The following is an 18,716-nucleotide window of genomic DNA, read 5'->3' as shown; positions in this document are numbered from 1 at the left end:
GAGTGCTGTGAACAGATTTAAGCAATCTTTATTTAACACATATTTCAATTTTCAGCATAGAATAAGATGGTGATTGGCATTCTTGACTCTCATCTATCTCCAGTACAGCTTAACGTGCGTAAAAGTACATCCCAGCTTCTTTGCAGGTTTTGTTCTGGGAACTCTGATACAAGCACACCTGAACTTAAAACAAAGGGAGGTTTAATATTACTCAAACTGGGACCATTTAGCTCATTTCAGACTCATCACCTCAGTCGGATTAGTGTGCTTTTTAGTGAATATCAGCTGTAGAAGATACGTCTGAAAGCTACTAAAATTATGCTGTAAAAGGGTTCCCAGGTTTACACACCCCCATCTCCACCCTATGAACTTGAAGATTTCTGATTTAGATTCACAGGAGGTAAAACATCAGATACAAGGATTGCTCTGGGCAAGCCGCCATCTCGGCTGCAGAATTATTTTGGGGGTGATATGCCATCAGCATTATCAGTTAAGCCATCAGCCATACACACAAATGTCTACCTCTGTACAAAGACATAAAGAAAGGGACCGGACTAGACTCTGATTTACTTTCATTGCCTTTCTTTGACCCCTGGAAAGAAAACCACTGGCTCAGAAAACCCTCGATAATCATCTCTCCCACACTTGTCCTGCAGCACAGAAACTATGGATGACAAAAACCAGCAACAACTCAACCCTCCGGCAGTAACCTGTAACACTGGATTTACAGTAGTTTAGGACAGATTATAATTAAATTACTGAGGGATATTTTCCTGCATGCTTGCTCTGCATCATGTGTAATGCTTAGGAATTATACAGGAAACCACACATATCATTGGTAATAAATGGGGTAGTGCTTACATGGACATGCCAACCTAACACACATCCTTGCTGTCCCCATAACGGATGCACAGCACTCTGCTCCCAACCGCTCCTCTTCCCTCCCTTGCATGCTTCCACGCTTTCACATCACACACGATCTGGGAAAAACATACTGACGTTTCAGTTGGACCTGTTCTGCGACTTGGCTAAGGATGGATGGGGTGGGCAGCGCAGACGAAAGCAGAATTAGGATGACTACCTAACCACCTCACTGATTGTACAAAAATGACACATTACATTTATTTGTACAACGCGAGCCCTAAGTGATTCTCACATCTCACAGCAGCCTATTAACAAAAAGAGACTTTGTGAATGGAGTATCTGGGTAAATACTTCAAACAAATACATAAATTATGCATACTCGGTATACTTTTTCTACCTTAGGGATCAAACTGAAATGAGACTAAAGAATTATGTTTTATTTGTATTAAAAATGTATTAGCTGCTGTCCAAGAAGGTTTTCTAGAACATTTGGTATGCTACCCAGGAAATTCTGTCTGAAGCTTGCATTGTTTATTATTGCCACTACTAGGAGAAACTTGGCACTGTTATATCCGAGAACTACAGTAATAATTCTTCAGGCAGAACAGCTTAAATTTAATAAGAATAACTTTTTCATCTGAGCCAGAAGATCTAAAGGCAAAGGAAGCCCCAATTTTACCCATCTATTTTATATATTCAGACTTTACAACCAATCTCTCTTTTATGGCACAAAGTTAAACTAGGCAATCATTTATGAATAGATCCTGTGCTCACCTTCACTTAAAATGTGCCATAACACTAACTGGTAACCAGAGACATATGAAGACTCTACAGTTTCATGGAAGATACAGAGGATGAAAACAAGTGTAATTTTTCTAAGGAGTACACAAATAGTGTGCAAAAAGCTGCAGAACTGGGCAACATGCAGACTGGAGAGCTGGAGTTTCCTGCTTGAAATGTTAGATTTCTCTATCTACGTCCCATTAATGTAAACCACATGTAATATACTTGACTAGTCCTCTGAGAGACAAATGGGGTACGAGTCCTGGATGGCTACAGAGGATGTTTTTTGCAGAACAAGAAATTGAATTAAATTTAAAAAAAGAGGTAGGCAGACAGGCATAAAAAATTGTCTTCCTGGAATCCAGGCTGGATGTTTAACAATGGGGAGAAAACAGGGACTTGTCAGAGGCAGCTGCTGCGTTTGGGAGAGAAGAGAATGGAGAGGAGATGAACATACAGCTTTACATCTCCTTTGATTCTGTAACTAAGACCAATTCTAGCAAAACTCTCCAAAGACTTGGATAGCAAAAAATAGATGCTTTATTTCCAGTTTCTCTATCTCTCTTTTTCTTAAACAAAAAAGGTCAAGTCAAAATGCACCAGATTTGGAACTTGTAAGAAGGAAGGGGGTGAAGCAATCGTTGCTAGCGCTGAAAGGAGAAAAGGTATTTGCAGCAAAGAAAACAAGCCATGTTCAATGGCTTCTCAATGCTCAAAGACACAAAGAGAGACTCTACAAGGAGCTGTTGTCCCTTCCCCTAAAGCAGACAACGGGTGAATGATGAGAGCCTGCGTGAAGGCTGGGGGTCCCTCCACTTTGACCCAGCTCTCATGGCATCCAGCTCTTGGTCTGCTTTGTGATGTTTGATAAAATGACAAAGTGATGCATCAACAAAGCACACCAGAGTAAAATGCAAAAAGCATTACTGTAGTTAGGGAACTAATTTGTTTTTTAGTCTGATGGTTATAATCAACAGACTTCCTGAGTATCAATCTTCCTGAACCACAGAGGGAGTGAGATTATAGACTGACGACTGTAATTTTTACATATTAGACATCTAAGTGTCATTTTCAGGAGTCTGGTAATGAAAACTCCACAAGATATTTTTCTATCAATTTAAAGATTTTTATGGTATGGCTACAACAGTGATTATTCATTTTTTTTAAGACAGGATACTTTTAAATCACAGAGAAGTAAATTACTGTGTTTAAGATGCTGACATTAGACACTATAAATATTCCTAAACTGACTCCACTTTTGAACATCAAGGGTGAGAGGAAGGAAAGGGAGGCAAAAGAATACACAAATGCATGCTGATCAAGTTCTTAGGGCAAGTTATTCAAACAAAACCACTAAAATATAAGGGGACAATTATGAGAATTAAGGCTAACAAATTGGTATGTAATTTAATGAAGCAAGTTAATAATGGCATCCCACTTGGGATTAATCGTAATACATCAATCAATTAAGAAGCATTGGGAAAGCAAAAAAGCTGCAAGTCAAAAACATTTACAATGCTGTAAACTGGAAGATAGTGATCCTGACATTCAAATGAACATTAAACTAGAAGAGCACAGAGATCTATTCCCCATGCAATGCACAGAACCAGCTCTCATTAATGGTTATGACAGATAGCTCAAGATATTGAGGAGAGACCTCATAAAATATGCAGAGAGTATTTTTCAAATTTGTAGCGTCGCACAACTTTGGAGTCCAAGTCCTCTCAACAGCAAGAAAGTTTACAGTTCCTTCCTAGCATCAATAATTGCGATGCTTCCATTAAATAAATCGGAGCAATGGACCGTGATTTATCACAAAAAGCAAAAGTCACTCGATAACCCATCACCATTGTTAGCCACTCTCCTTGCTACTGCATCCAAACCAGAGAATCGACACCACAAGTTACGATCTCAGACTTCGCAGTTAAGAAAGCATTTGCAGTGCATTTGGGGGAAAAAAAAATCATCTAATTTTTACCTTCAATTTGAGTTTTTTCAAACACTTTGGAAGTTGCATTTCTCTAGATATATCTGAGATTAAAAACAAAACAAAAGTCAAAGACTCTCTGTGCATTCTGGTATTTCATTCTGTACTGTAAAAATAACTGCATGACACCGCTTTCTGTACAGCCCATATTCTTTAAAACTCAACCTAACAAAAAGGCTTTAATTGAAAGTATTGCATTTTGGAGGTCATCTGACAAAAAAAATCTCGCTTCCTGCTCTTCTGCCGTATTGGAAACTACCATGAACAAGTTCATAGAGTTGAAGAGAAGAAGGGAAAGGAAGATGATTGCTTGGGCACTGAAGAAGATAAGTGCGCATAAGGTAGATTATCTTTCTACGCTGCACAGTCAGCCTGTGGATAGAAAAGTTTCAACACAGCAGGTTGCAGCCATCATGATCTAGAGACTGCAAATGCCTCTTGGCAGAACACAGGCAAGCAGAAGCAGAACGATGTGTTTGCTTCCAAGAACGATCTGTTTCAGCCGCCCTGTCAGTGTGTCTGCCTCCAAATCCAGCCCCCCTTTCGCTCACGCTTTTGTACCTCATTCCTCCAAGCACGCTTGCTCAGGATGTTCAGGCTGCTGTGTGAACACCTCTGCTCTTAGCAGTCCTAGATTTAGCCACGTGGGCTCCTTCTCATGGATAAGCCATGACAAACGTACAACCACGTGAATGAGAAAGCCCAAACCCTCGGTACCCTGCAAATCACGAGAAACTTTGCTCATGCTTGTATGGGATTTGAAATGAGGGATTACCAGGAGCCCAGGCTCTGCACAGCAACCCCAGCAGCAAAGGTGTGTATCAGTGCTGTTGTCAATGGACAGAAAATTTGTAGTACTGAAGACTACTCAATGCTGGAAAAAAAAACCCACATGGGAAAAAAAAAATCCACAGGTAAAAGGGCCAGTGTTTCTTCAATGCAATTCAGCTCACTAACAAAGTCCTTGTTCCTTAAGCCTAGCAGCACTGGGCTCACAGCCCCGACCCCTGTGCTCCACAAAGCACTCGTGGCTTTTGCTCGGTGAAGTCCCAGGGCTCACACCCCAGCAGTCTGCCACTTCCTTACCTGCTTTTCTGCTCTGCTTCAAGCAATGATCTTCAAGAAAGGGATGCAGCTCTGGCCGTCTCACAACAGCATCTCACTCCACAGCTAAAAACCTTTGGAAGCCTCTCTATTAAACTCAAGACTTCATTAGGAATTGTTTCCTTAGTACTCTCGAGAGTCAGCCTACCCATTTATGTACTAAAACAAAGGATGAAGAACCTTATTACAGAAACCTTTGTTTTTAAAAAAATCTCTGCTGTAAGCAGCAATTTTACTTTTAAACAACATCTGAAACATGACAAATCTGGACAAAGGTATGGATCAGAATAAAGTTAAAGCCTCATCGTTAAGCACCAAAATTAAAACTATATATATATATATTTTTTTTTTTTTTTACTCACAGAGCTATTCCCCATCTGTTCTCCCCTTTCTTTCTTCTTTTACATAAAATATTCAAAAATATTCATATTCCCAAAGAAACTTTCAACAGAAGTTGGAATAAAAATCTGAATTTTGGGCTTAGTTTAAAAAATTCTTTTTGTTTTCTTTAATGGAAAGGTAGAATGTATTTTTTAGAAACAGACACTTTCCATGAATTTTTGTCTTCTACCCAAACTCAGGTTCCAGTCAAAAGGGTTTCAGTGCAAGTTTTTTGATTAGCATGAATACTTGTTAGGCACCCAAACTTGCATCTTTTGGCTACAGAGACCACCTTTGGAGGCCATTCAGTGCCATTCACATACTGAACTCAACCCAAATCTAACAGAGTTTAAGAAGCTCTCATCAGTTTGTATTTAAATTCTCCATGACTCAAGATCACTTTTGTCTTTTGATAATTTTATCTCCATTTATTTACTGGAAAATCAGGAGAATCCTCTTCTGCTCCAGAGATGTTTCATATTACTATACATTGTTACATGTATTGTACATGTTGTTTTTCAGAAAAGGGTACTCTCAGGACTCTACTTAACGTATCTACCTATTCTGATTTGCTCATCCTTTATGTGTCAGAGTAGCTACTTTATATCTCTATTATTCTTCAACTATTTAAAGGCCCTAGTACTGCTTTTATTAGTACCAACTAATAGTTTTAAATAGCTGCAACAATTTCAAAATGCTAGGAAACTGGACTTCAGTGAGTAAGAACACAGTTAAAATTGTTTTGCTTGTCTTCTATTGCATGGAGAGTTACTGGTGAATACGCATACACTTTGACAAATGTAAATTATACTTTCCAAAGGCGTTGAATATGTAGCTTTAGCCTGCACACATTTTCATGTTATGAAGATAAAAAAATACCTATACTAATTACTAAATAATACTGCTAATCAATAACAATAGTTTTATTATTCATAAGCTACTATTAATAAAACACCATGGGCTCTAATGTAACCATTAAAAGAATTAATACTGTAATTTAATTTTAAGGTCTTTACATGTATCTGAAGTCTATTAAAATAAATGAAAAGCCTCTCAATGACTCTGGATGATGTCCTGCATCTTAATGATGTTACATGTTATTTGAACTACTGCAAATCACCTTTAAGATATTGCCTAAACACTGAAGCACTGATTATGCTTCGTGTAGGTGGATATAATGTTTCAGGAAAAGTGCACACCTCCCTCTCCATTCTCATTTTCAAAATTAAGCTAGTTTTCCTCAGACCTTTAAAAAGCATTGTAGTAATGGAGAGGTGGAATTAGAGAATTGCCAGGAATCGAGATGGGGACATGGGAACCTGGTTTCCTACCAGATATGGTTTTCGCAATAGCTACTTCATTTAAAGAACTTATTCACTGAATTTATTTGGTTATGACAGAAAACACAGGGAACAGTTAATGAAAGGGAAGAAGGTGGAAAAAAGGCTTCTAGGGAAGTTAAAAGCTGAATTCTGTTATTTGAGAAATATACATTAAAAAAAAGCATATTTGTGCCAAATATTCAATGGCTTTGATGGCGTTCCACTGATTTGTTCTGTGTTTAGCTCATTTAGGTCACTGTGAAAAGTGAGCTGTTGATCACCTTCAGGAAGCACACCAAGAGCTACTACCAAAAAATCTTACAAAAAGCAAGGCCACAATTATTATCTGCTTTCATGAAGAACAAATCTCTGCATACATGAGTTATTAGTAAATATAAAGACATTTACACACAAGTAACACACACATAGACCTAAAAGTTAAAAGTTCTCCACAGTTGTTTTTTTTTCCAACAACCTTAAAAAAATGTTAAGTGTTGGAAAAGAGAATTAAGAATGGCATCCCAGAAAAAGAGCTGTAGAACCCTTGATTTTTCTCTCACATACTTTTGAAAATACCATTAGTTGCGTATTTGCTGCCAGGTACATAATTACCTTTAAAAATCTAGTCCTGCACTGCTAAAGCTCTTGAGCGATCGAGGTATCAACATCACTCATCATTACAAAGATAATTTGAATGATGAAAGCATTGCTTAAAGTTATTTTAAAATTCATTTTTACTTTAACTTCTTTAGAGATGATTTGTCTGAGTACCTGAGATACAGTAACTAATCACTGATGGTTTTCTTTGCAAATAATAAAATAGATTTATATGCCCTCCCTGTAGGAACAAGAATTCCATCACCTCCTCCTGAATTTCTGAGCTATCGAATATTTGATGCGTGCTTAGGGAATCGGTATTGTGTCTTTTCACAGCAGTAATCAAGGAATGAAGTATTCTCTGCTGTAATGAATCTACCGCAGGCCCAAAAGATGAATATTTCAAATGCAAAAGCAATACGTTTGTTTTGAACACATTTAAGTTTGGCTTTAATAAAGCAAGTAGTGAAGTGTGCAATGAATTATATTGTTAGATGGTTAAAACAGAGCCATGCAACATGTCTGAATGCATTTAATCCAAGTAACTACTCATTTTAAATGCAACTTGTAAATATGTATTACAAGTATATATATGAACAGATGACTCAGGAACCAGTGAGAGATCTGGGCCTTCCCTTCCACTCCTGGCTTGCTTCAAAACCGGCTCAGCCTGACAATTAACCAAGGCCCGGAGCCAGAATATCATTAAGCACAAGTTGAACCTTATGCGGGCTGAAATTAAGCACGTGCACCAACTGTTCCAAGTTAGGATCATTTAAATCGAGACTCAAGTGCCCTGCTGGCCTGGGACCTCCTCCGTGTTTCAGCAGATCGGTGGGTCTCAATGCGCAGCCACAGGCAACTTTTAAGAGGTCCACAAAACAGTGAACCCCTGCAGACGGGTCCCGTCACTGCAGTGTTACCGTTTCTGCAAATCCAGAAGCCTTTACTGCAGACCAGGAGGATACTGTTGGTGGGAGGTAATGGATATGTGAAGTTAAACATCTTTCACTAGCGCTAGTTTCACTTTGAGAAACACCAAGTAACTCCAATACTGGCAAAAATGGTCCTATTTTTTCTCCTGAAAAACTTGTCAGGAGGCAACGAGACATCATTGGCATTATCTCATTTGTCTCCAGATTTGGATTTTTGCTAAAATAACAAGTGAGTTCTCTTTAACAACAAAAATCCAAGAGCTTTTTGACTTACACTGCTGCTTAATACTCTGATCCCCTCTCCCTCTTGAAACATACCGACTTTTTTCCACAGACATTCCCACTTTAAGAAAAAAAGCCGGTTTTCCCACTGATTCCCCCACCCTCAATGGGCTTTAATAACCATTATACCTGACACCAGCAGGCTGGAGTTCCCTTGTCCCCTTTTCAGCTCATTCCAGGTGAATAGCTTTTAAAATAATTTGAACTAAAAAGATCAGAGGTTCCTAAGTCACTTTGCTCCTCTATTAAACTCACTGAGCCTCAGTGAGGATGAGAGAGGATCTTGAAGGAAACATCACAGCATGATGCAAGGTTTTGTTTGTTTGCTGTTTGGTTTTTGCACAGTGAAGCACCTCATTCTGCCCCAAATACACAGCTACAGAACAAAAGTCTGCAGCAGTTTTCAGCAGAACCAAATCATCTGTCGCTTTGTTATTTGCTGCACTCCCCAGTATGTACAATAGTCCCCAGCATGATGCCTGAAGTGATGCTACGGTCAGAAAAGGGACCAAGTATCATGGGACCCTTTTCCTCAACATACCTGTTCACTGTACAACTTGTACTCCAAAGCAAAAAACAGCTTTCAGAGCCCAGTTAGAGATTTCAGGCCAGCTCATCTCATTTGCAAATTGAGAATACCTGTTATAGAGTCCCCACAGTGCTATTTTATGCGAGACCCTCTAAGTGTCTATCCACAATGAAATACAGAGATGAGCAATTATAGCAGTTTGTATATGCAAGAATTATTTCCTGATTTTAACTAGTAATTTTTTTTTATTTGTCAGGTCAACTGACCTGCAGCATGCAAACAGAATTTATCAACAGAGTTTACAATGAAAGCAATGAGAAAAGCATAGATTTAATTAGCAATTACAGCAAAGTTCCAAGTGCTTCAATTATCCAAGTTCAGAACCAATGTACTTTACCTGGAAATTGCCCCTGAAACAGTGAATTCAATAAGGAAAATTCTTATATAGTCCAAGTTAAATTATTTAAAAGGAGGAAAGAGGGTTCTTAATTATTTAATGTTTCACCAATAATTATATAGTTCAGTATAATATTCACTCACTGGAGAACCTGATTTTCAAAGGAACATTTGTGAACATCAGTCAAACAAAAAACACCTGCCAGACTATAAACTCACTCAGTGCAGTACACATTCATTCCAACACAGCATTAACACATTAGCAAAAATCCAAGTAATAATTTCTGTGTTAAAATATTTACACAGAAAAGCACGCACAATTCAGTTTTCTAACGTATTTGTAAAAAACAGTATGACCTGTATTGCTACAATTTTTTAAAGCTGTGTTCTAGATAAATGAGTTAGAGATGGGACAACAGCTCTGGAAAATAGCATGCTACAAAATTGGTACTTGAATAGTCAAAGCTGCCAATCAAAATGTGGCCATGGACATCTTGGGGCCATTTCATTCAAAAGTTACTAAGTTTTAAAAGACAGCTTTTAAATCAGTTGCATGAAATACTAGCCATGGTAAGCTTATCCAAATGGTGCCCTGGGGAGCAAGGCTAAAGGAACAGCAAGTATTTCTGAACAAAACTGTTTTCCAAGTCATGGTTCACCAGCTCCAGCACACCATACACAGCTTAGGGAACTAAAACGGCGCCTTGGTCAAACACAGTACAGATCTGCAAAGGCTTATCACCATCAATTAATAACCCTATGTACCAAAGCTCAAGCTCTATGGGACAAACTCTAGAAAACTCTCATAATGGCCAAAATAGAGCTTGCCACACTGAAGTCCTTAGAGGTTACTTCTACAGGCCAGAATTTAGCACATGCCCTTCCAGAATAGGGACTTCGGGCTTTACAAATCTTCCTTGGCAGCTTTCTGCCTCGGAGCAGAGCCACCCAGAAGGAAGACCTGATACGCTCAGAAGTTTAACAGCATGCCGCTGATTTATCATTTCAACCCAAAGGCAAAGAAAAAAAATATCAAAAAAAAAGAAAACCATTTCCTTGCAGCTGCAAAACAGGTTGTCCCTGGGTCACTTTGCCAAAGAACTACCTTACCCCCACTCTCTGGAAGAGATCAGAGACTGTTTATTAGTAATGGCTTCAGATTTCATGGCTCCTGGAGCAGAGGAGCCCAGCTGCACCATCATCCAGACTTTACAGCCTAATGTCCTGTGGCCTGCAGGGCTAGAAATGATGAAAAGTATAGATTTCTGCTTCCCTGAGGGGACCGTGACACTCGATTGTGGTCTTAAAGAGCCTGAGGTCTCTTACAATCAAAGATGGGTTTTTTAACAGCATTACAGACTATTTTAGGTTATTTTTAGTGAGTTTAATGGTCCCTTGGAATCGTGCAAAGTGGGACTTGCAGTAAGTGCAGCACCTGGCTTTGCAGGTGGGGAATACAAAACACAGTCCCACTACAATTTTAAGATCCTCTAAAAACAGGGTTTATGGAATAAATGTCACATACAGACTAGAAAATACTGCAACATGGGGCAGTGCTTCTCATGGCTTATGTGAAGCACATCAGGGTAATTTAGCAATTAAATCAATTCCAGACAGACGATGCCACAACATGTATTGCACACCATGGCATAACACATGCTCCTTCTGACACGGCACATGCACATAATGTGCAGCTCTTCACTGTGGTATAAATCAAGTTACAGTGCCTTTGGTTGTTCTGTTTCTAAACTTCTGTCTTGTAAGGCCAAATTCAATTTGCCCAATGCTTCCCACAGCACATCAAGATTAAGCAGTCTGGGGAATCATCCTGCTATGCCACTGTAAATTATCGCAGCTCCATCAACTTTACCCTAACATGAAACACCACAGAAGTGCTCAGAATTCAACAGTGATGAATTCAACATGCCTACTTCCACTAGCCTGATGTCAGCAGAGTTACAGCAATTTATGCAATACAAGGATCTGTCCTTTTCTCCTTATCAAAGCATTTGATCAAAATCAGTGACATGGAAAAAGACAACCTTACTTAATTTGAGCAGGAGAGTTAGGCTTGTCACTTGAACATCATAAGAAAAAGGGAGGTATTTACATATGGGTACTTGCCTATTCTTTTTTATCCAGCTTCATAAAGATAACAGTAAGATCATTTTCTTCCACAGTAAAAACTAGTGTGAAACCTCACAGAGGACCAGCATTTTCTCTTGCTCTTCCCTCTCTCCTCCCTTTTGAAAAAGCAACACCTTGAGATATTTCAAATCTTCATTAGCTGCTTCTCTGCCTGTGACAGCCTGGTGTTATGGAGCTGCTCTCCACAGCCCTCCATTCAATTCACCCTCGAGTCAGAAAGGAAAAACTCCGTTTCTGAAGCAACGTGACAAAAAGCCCACATTGCTGAGCACCACTGCCATGTGGCTTGACCTGCCAGCCATCGTGAGCAGCAGTCTCTACCCCACGCCAGTTCTCGAGCGTGTCGAACCAACAAATGAGCTAACTGAGCAGTCACGCTCTTGAGGATGCATTTTAAAAAAGGGGATGCACAAATTCACTCATTCGGAAACTTGGTCTGTTTAAGAACTTGTTACTATGACAATTTAGAAGAAGCTGCTACAGATAAGATTGATGAAACTTATTGATTAATTTTCTCTCAAGCTATGTTTGAATTTTAAGTTTTCTCTAAACAGAACCAGTTCATGTTCATTTGTTAGTATTCCAGGGACCACAGCAATGTGCTTCAGTAGCGAAGGAAGTTTCGTGATAAATGTGTTCTCCAATCTGCATCTGTAAAGTAGCTATAAAATCAGAACAATTCATGCAAAATTTTTCATTACGTTTTTAAATATACTTATTTACATTTTAAATCACACATAGACAATATAAAATATCTTTCACTTAGACAGGTGGGAACAAGAAAACAGATGCATCCATTAAGCTTGAAACAATTCAATGAATTAAATAGTACTTGGTGAATGCTTTGGTTTATGGATATAGCCCTTGTTTAAACTTACTTGAAAAAACACGGCCATGGCTCCTACTACCCTGTTTTCTAGAACTGCTGTTCCAAAACTGTCAAAGTCATCAGGATTGTAGAAGTAAATCTGCATCTGTAAAAATTAAAAACAACAACAAAATCGCATTAGTGTTGATTCATATAGCTTTCAAATGAGGTAATGCATACACGTCATATGTAAACCCAGTGCTATGAACCTCAGATAAAGGAATTCTGCTGAACAATATTGTTTAACTAGCATCTTGATTAATAGCATGACTGCCCTACTGGGACAGTAACCAGGGAACAGAGTCAATGCAATGCATTTTAATACCAAACCCAAGGATAAACAGTATGGTCAGTCTGTTTAGATGGTAAACTTTGTGCTTTCTGCTAGGATCTCTTCATTTCTTTGCTCATTGCAGGCTCAGCTCCTGCTCTGTTAAATGTGCTAAACATATTTATCTCAAAAACCATAGAGAATTTTTGAAAAGAATTTCAACATTTAGAGTTATTCCTTTACTCCTAAAGCAATTTGTAAGATAAAAGTCTGTCTCTGTAGCAATGCATTTTTATGAGCCTCTGATATTCAGGACTATCAGTTAGGGTCAGACTTCTCTGACTTCAGTTAAATTTCATGACTTTTATTTCCAACGCGTTACTACTCAGCAAAAAGTATGAGACAAAACCAGACATTTTGATGGTATTTTAGGATGATAAATATTAATAATTAGGCAAATCCAAAGCGAAAGCAGGCAAGAACAATGATTACCCCAAAATAGCAAATGTCTGAGTTACACAAATACAGGAGGACCGAGAAATAGCTTCCTTCATACACTCCACTGTTGAACAATTCCACTTCACTACACACACATGCCATGCATAAGGGCAACTCACAGGCCCGTGGGCGCTACTGCTCTTAATTTCCTGGATGGCTCTTGTTCCATTTACCACATTAGCTGAGCTCCCACTTCTGCCAGCCATCCTAACACACTGCTGCTTCTCCAGCAGTTGTTCAACCCCTCCATTCCCAAAGAAGCCCCTAGTGCTAGTCCATCTGCATCAGCCATGATTTGCTCCAAAGGATCAGGTTTACATCCAAAACATGCAATGCTCCCTTCTCAACATGACACCATGCAGGTATGTACATTTTCACAGAATAAATTCAGTATTGGTAACATTTGTTGTATGTGCGCTCTACATGTTACAAAGTAAAAACATGTGCCTGACGGTAACAGCCAAACACAAGAACTGGACTTTGCAGCGGTTGCTCTTGGGGCTGTTCAGGGATCTTCCGCGACAGATTTCACAATCCAAACCAGTGCTGGCACATGCGTGGGGGCAACATTACTGCAGGATGGTTGGCCAACGCATACGCTCACTCGTGCACATTGACTCCAGCAAAAAAATCTGTTCCTGGCTATGAGACAGGAATGGACCCATCAGGCTTCTCAGCCCCTGGCCTCTTGCCTGAACCTGCACATTCACTCCTGCTTCTCTGCTGCCCATCACCCATTATCTGACCTATTCAGGCTTTTCACAGCATTACTAGGTGATAAGAAATAGCCACATAGTACATAGTTAAATGGAGATGTAAAGTCTAGCTGAGACTGTCCATGCCTCCCGACACACTGCTGTCTGACCATTGCTCCTGTCTGCAAGTCTGCCTGCAAGCAAATGCTCTGCTGGCACCAGTGATTTGTTTGGGGCTGTTTGGGTTTTTCCAAGATTGTGCTGCATGACAAATCCTACTGTTTTCACAAATGCAAGTATTTTTCCCATATTCTGAAATTTTGTATATTGCCAGATGAGATGATACCCTTTTATCTTGCTCAGGTATGTTCCTACTCATATTTACTGATTCCCAGGCTTCTGACTGTACACATTAGCTGTAATGTATAATATTGGTAAAGTACCTATACATCCACTAAAACATCACCTTATAGAGAAAAGGCCAAGATGAAGATCAGTCTCTTCAGAGGTAGCGGTACTTTTTTCAGCAGGAGGATAAAATAAGACCACACTCCAAATGACTCATAAAAAAAAGAAAAAATTGTCTGGCACTCACTCGAGCTTCATAAAATTTGAAAGCAATTTTCTTCCCCTATTTTGGCCTTCTTATTCCCAGTGTATTCACAGCACACGAAGAGATGCTGGTGATACCTCACAAAGTTGGTGGTGCCTCCAGGTTCTGACAACTCATCCTTCCAACAAATGTAGACCGAGGTACAGCCATTCATTGATTTAGAAATTAGAAACAGTTTGTTTCAGGTAGAATTGCTTAAACTTCAATTTAGCCAGCACAGACAAAAGCTCACAAAACACTCACAAATTACATTTTACTCCCCTTTAAAATAAAGTCTAAAATTAGGTATACCTTATATAAAACACTTCGCTATATAGTCCTCATAGGAGTTTATGAAGAAAAGTATCACTGAGTGAGTTCAGCATATGCCAAAATCATTTTGGATCAATTTTGCTCACGGCATTTTAAGGAAATTAATTTTTACAATACACTTTTGGATAGCAGTGCAAAGGGCTTTGGTAAAAAAGTGCTTAATTCAGATCCCTCGTCTCAGCAGTGCAGTTTCACAGACTAATCAAGAACCACACTCTGCCTTGATTACCGTACACATTGAAACATTTTACCACTGCTCCCTGGTGTTTTTCCAGAGAGCGTGGTTCCTCTCTCTGCATCCATCAAGTCAAAGGGAACTGTCTTGTATGAAAAATTATCGTCATCTGTCATACAGTAGCTTCCTTATGCGTTCATACAGCTAGAAGGAACATTTTAGGAGTAGAATCTCCCAGGAATTGCTATTATATAATTTACACACGCATACACTGCAAAAACAATGTTAAGAAGATGGTAAAGTTACATCCTCAAAGCTGCATGGTTCAGGCTGCTTATAAAACCACACCTGGACACCACTGAGCATTAGTATTATCACAATTTTCTAATTATGTGATCACATATTGTTCTCTTCCATAATACAGTCTCACCTGTTTTCCCCAATTTACAATAAAATGTGAACGTATCTAACGTTTTTTGTTCTTTTATACATAATATACGTAATATTGAATGCATTTATCAGTAGATATTTAATTTAGTATTTTCTATGGATGGCATAATATGCTTTATATACAAATCGGGAATAAGACAGTTAACAATAAAATTAATTTCACCACATACTTAAGTGACCTAAACATGCTAGAAAATGTTCATTATTACTCTTTATTATATAATTAGTATATACAATATATGGTGCATTTTGCATATAAATGACTTCTACTGTCTCTGGCTGGTACATACAAAGCAGTAGTACAGAATGCAACAAAGGGGCATTTAAGCTAAAGAAAATTTGGATCTTATTATAATATGCTATTTCTGAAATGCAGAAAGGAGCATCATCTAAGCTTGTACATCCAATCTGAATTGTGGCACTGCCTGATTTCAGCACCATAAACCATCATTTTCTTGTACATTTTTGCATGTGATTTCACAATGGCTTCTATTTTCCAAAATAAAATAATAAAAATACTTTTTTAAAGGCTCTGAATCCCTTAGCAATGGGAAAGCCTGAAATACCCTTTGTAGTTTCTATAGCATGACACTAACTGTCTGCAGTCAGAATGCTCTGTTCCACACATCCCTGCTGATAGTGCTCCAAATAGCCTTCCCGGTGGTATAGGTCCCGGAGGGCATAAGAGTCCTGTTCTCTGTGGCACAATATACTAGATCTATAAGTCTTCCACATCTAGCCCCATTACAACTAACAAGGCTGGGAAAGGCTTACACAGACTTCCTTAGTCTCAGATGTGCAACACAGCAGTATGCTTGCATGTACCTTGTAAAGACCTATTATAAAAAACATGTAGTGTCCAAGCAACTTGAAATTTTCAGTATTTTGATAAGGCTAAGCTGAAACAAGCCATCCCTAGCGATGCAAAGGCACTTTTCTTGCAGGAAGACTCTCTCCATCCTAAAATGCTACCAACAACTACTGCAGCTACAGAGCTTTACCAAGGCAGGGAGAGGGCAAGAGTTTGCTTTTAATGGAAAAACTTCATGCTTTGACATTCTTCACACTCTAAAAGAGTAGAATTGTTTTCACTCAAACTTGAGAGAGATTTGCTGTACAGCACAGATTAAGCCTGAAAAAATCTCACTGAAGGGGAAAACCTTCAGAATGTTACAAGTGCCTTAAAACAGAGGATTAGAGAGAAAACACTCACTCTGCCATAACCCAGGAGATAATTGCCAGTCACCCTATAAAACCATGTAATGTTTTCTAGTCTCTTCTCTCCAGGAAGATCCAGTGCCCAACCATTACAGTTTCCAAGCACTCCAGGCCTTTTTCCAGCTGACAACACTTACACAAATGAATACACCACATACATCCAACACCTGACTAATTCCCCAGCCTGGAGCATCTTTGCCTCCATGCTCCTACCAGCTACAACACCCCTCCGCCATGCCCTGGGGCAGGCAATCCCCTCCTCCTTGGGGTCAATCTACTCTCTGCAGAAACACCTTTCTGCAATCACGTTCTTCCAACCTCTACAGAAATCTGGTGTTCCCCAGACCTGGCAAAATATCAGGCCCTGCTCTGCGCTTAAAAGATTTTGACTCAAAACTGGGCTGACAGCACACTGATCTTGGGAGGACAGGCTGTCCAAAATGTGCATGTGTATTACTGAGAAATACTGCCCACCAGAGATCAGTTCTGATCTTATTAACTACAATTGCCTCTGAATGACTAAACCCTCTTTATGAAATGCCACTGGCTTGCAAAAACTGAGCCTGCTTCAAATGAATGACTTCTCCCCACCACCCATCCACAAATAAAAGGCTCCAGCTCTCTGCTCAGATGCTCCTCCTCTGCTTGGCAAGACCGCATCCAGACAGAAATCACCATTCCTGTGCATGACATCTTTTTGCTCTTATTATCCCACTACAAAGACAGAAAGTTTACATCCAATACAATCATGGCTAAACTCATTCAGCACTTATGAGAGAAAAGCCACAATGAGCATTTGATAGATCCCAGAAGATGTGAGCGAGTTCAAAGCAATTCTAAGAGACTGGAAACCAAGCAAGTAAATTTTCCATAGACAGATGCCAAGTATTTTAAAAATAAATAATTGAGACTTTTAAATTGGGCTGCTATCACCCTGTGCAACCTCCTACAGCAGATTTCTCTTTAGATTAAAAAATGAACAAAGGCTCATTGTACTGTCACAGATGTGGAGTACAGAATATTCAATAGTATCAGGAATTCTGGTAGAAGGGAAAAAGATCATCAGAATTAGCTTTCCGCTCATTTCCTTCCAGCAATCCAAAGACTACCATGCAATTTAAAGCTTAAAAAAAAAAAGGGGTGGGGTGTTTATAGGCCAGCCAATTTTTTGATGAATCAGGCAGCAAGACACAGAGGCAACAGCTATGTGGTTTATTACGTACTGCTTTGGAGACTATTTTCAGAAGAGCAAAACACACAGGCATCACAGGTAGATTTCGCCACTCACTTTGCAGAGTGGCGAAACAAAAATTTTGAAATGTTTGCTTTAAACGATGGAGTTAATCACTGAATATACTAATTCTTAATTAGTACCTTTACTGCTTATATTATAAGAATAAATTATTCTCAGCCACTTTTACAACTGGATTTAAAACCTCTCACACAAAACAAATTCTGTGCTAAGATTATGAATCATACATGATTTTTCTTAATTGAAAGCTTGTATGTAACTTACTTCTGCTTTAAATATGTGCATAGATTTCTAGTGAACTGGATGATGTGATCCATTTGGCTGGAATAAAAATTTTTTACACACATAATGTAATCTTCACCGCAGCACTGAAAATTCAGAATAACTGTCCTGCAGTCTGTGTGTTTACTGGAGTGTGAGATGTACACTGGGGCAATAAAATCTGATGTTTGACTTCTCATTATATGATCTTTAAAAAACCCATGAAACTTACCATTTATAACATATTCAAAATCTGCTTAGAAAAGGTGGGGGGGAAGAGCAAATCGTGATGTTTTCCAGTTCTCCTACTAGAGCTTGATGTAATAACATAGAGTATACTGCATTCTTTTGAAAAGATAAAGTTGAACAGGAGCAGATAATGGCATGTTTTTCCTGCTTAGTCTATTATTCATCAGTGAATTTTTAACTATAGTTAGGCAGGTACAGAGATGTATTTTGAATGTCATAACTTAGTATTTTACAGTGCCTAAAAGTGTGCTGGGTAAATTGCAGAACAAAGAGTCAGACAGGGTCTTTGCCCTAATGTAATTGCAGCTTGATAATGAATACAATGCTAGGCTGAAAAAAATGAAAGGAGTTGAAACAACAGGAAGAGCAAAGATCATACAAGTGAAACAACAGAATTTAACTCAATTTAGACATTCACATGCCTTAGAAGCATGGTAAATTTCCCTTTAATCTTTTTTAATAGTAAGCATTAATTATTGCTTTGTTGTCTACAAACAACGCAGTAGGTGTATCTATGTTATAAGTC

At 38.8% G+C, this 18,716-nt stretch overlaps 1 protein-coding gene across 2 annotated transcripts in view; it reads right to left on the bottom strand.

The window, feature by feature from the left end:
- Positions 1 to 18,716, bottom strand: part of PTPRG (protein tyrosine phosphatase receptor type G) — a 414,402-nt gene that overhangs the window by 127,802 nt on the left and 267,884 nt on the right. For both annotated transcript variants that reach the window (XM_052776380.1, XM_052776379.1), the window contains exon 5: positions 12,207 to 12,302. In XM_052776380.1, the coding sequence (XP_052632340.1) occupies positions 12,207 to 12,302 (96 nt within the window). The remainder of the gene's footprint in view (positions 1 to 12,206; positions 12,303 to 18,716) is intronic.

The sequence above is a fragment of the Harpia harpyja genome, chromosome Z, assembly GCF_026419915.1.
Source record: "Harpia harpyja isolate bHarHar1 chromosome Z, bHarHar1 primary haplotype, whole genome shotgun sequence".
In the NCBI taxonomy this organism is placed as follows: Eukaryota; Metazoa; Chordata; class Aves; order Accipitriformes; family Accipitridae; genus Harpia; species Harpia harpyja.
The sequence above is the reverse complement of the archived record's forward strand: the minus strand, read 5'-3'. Positions and strand labels throughout refer to the sequence as shown.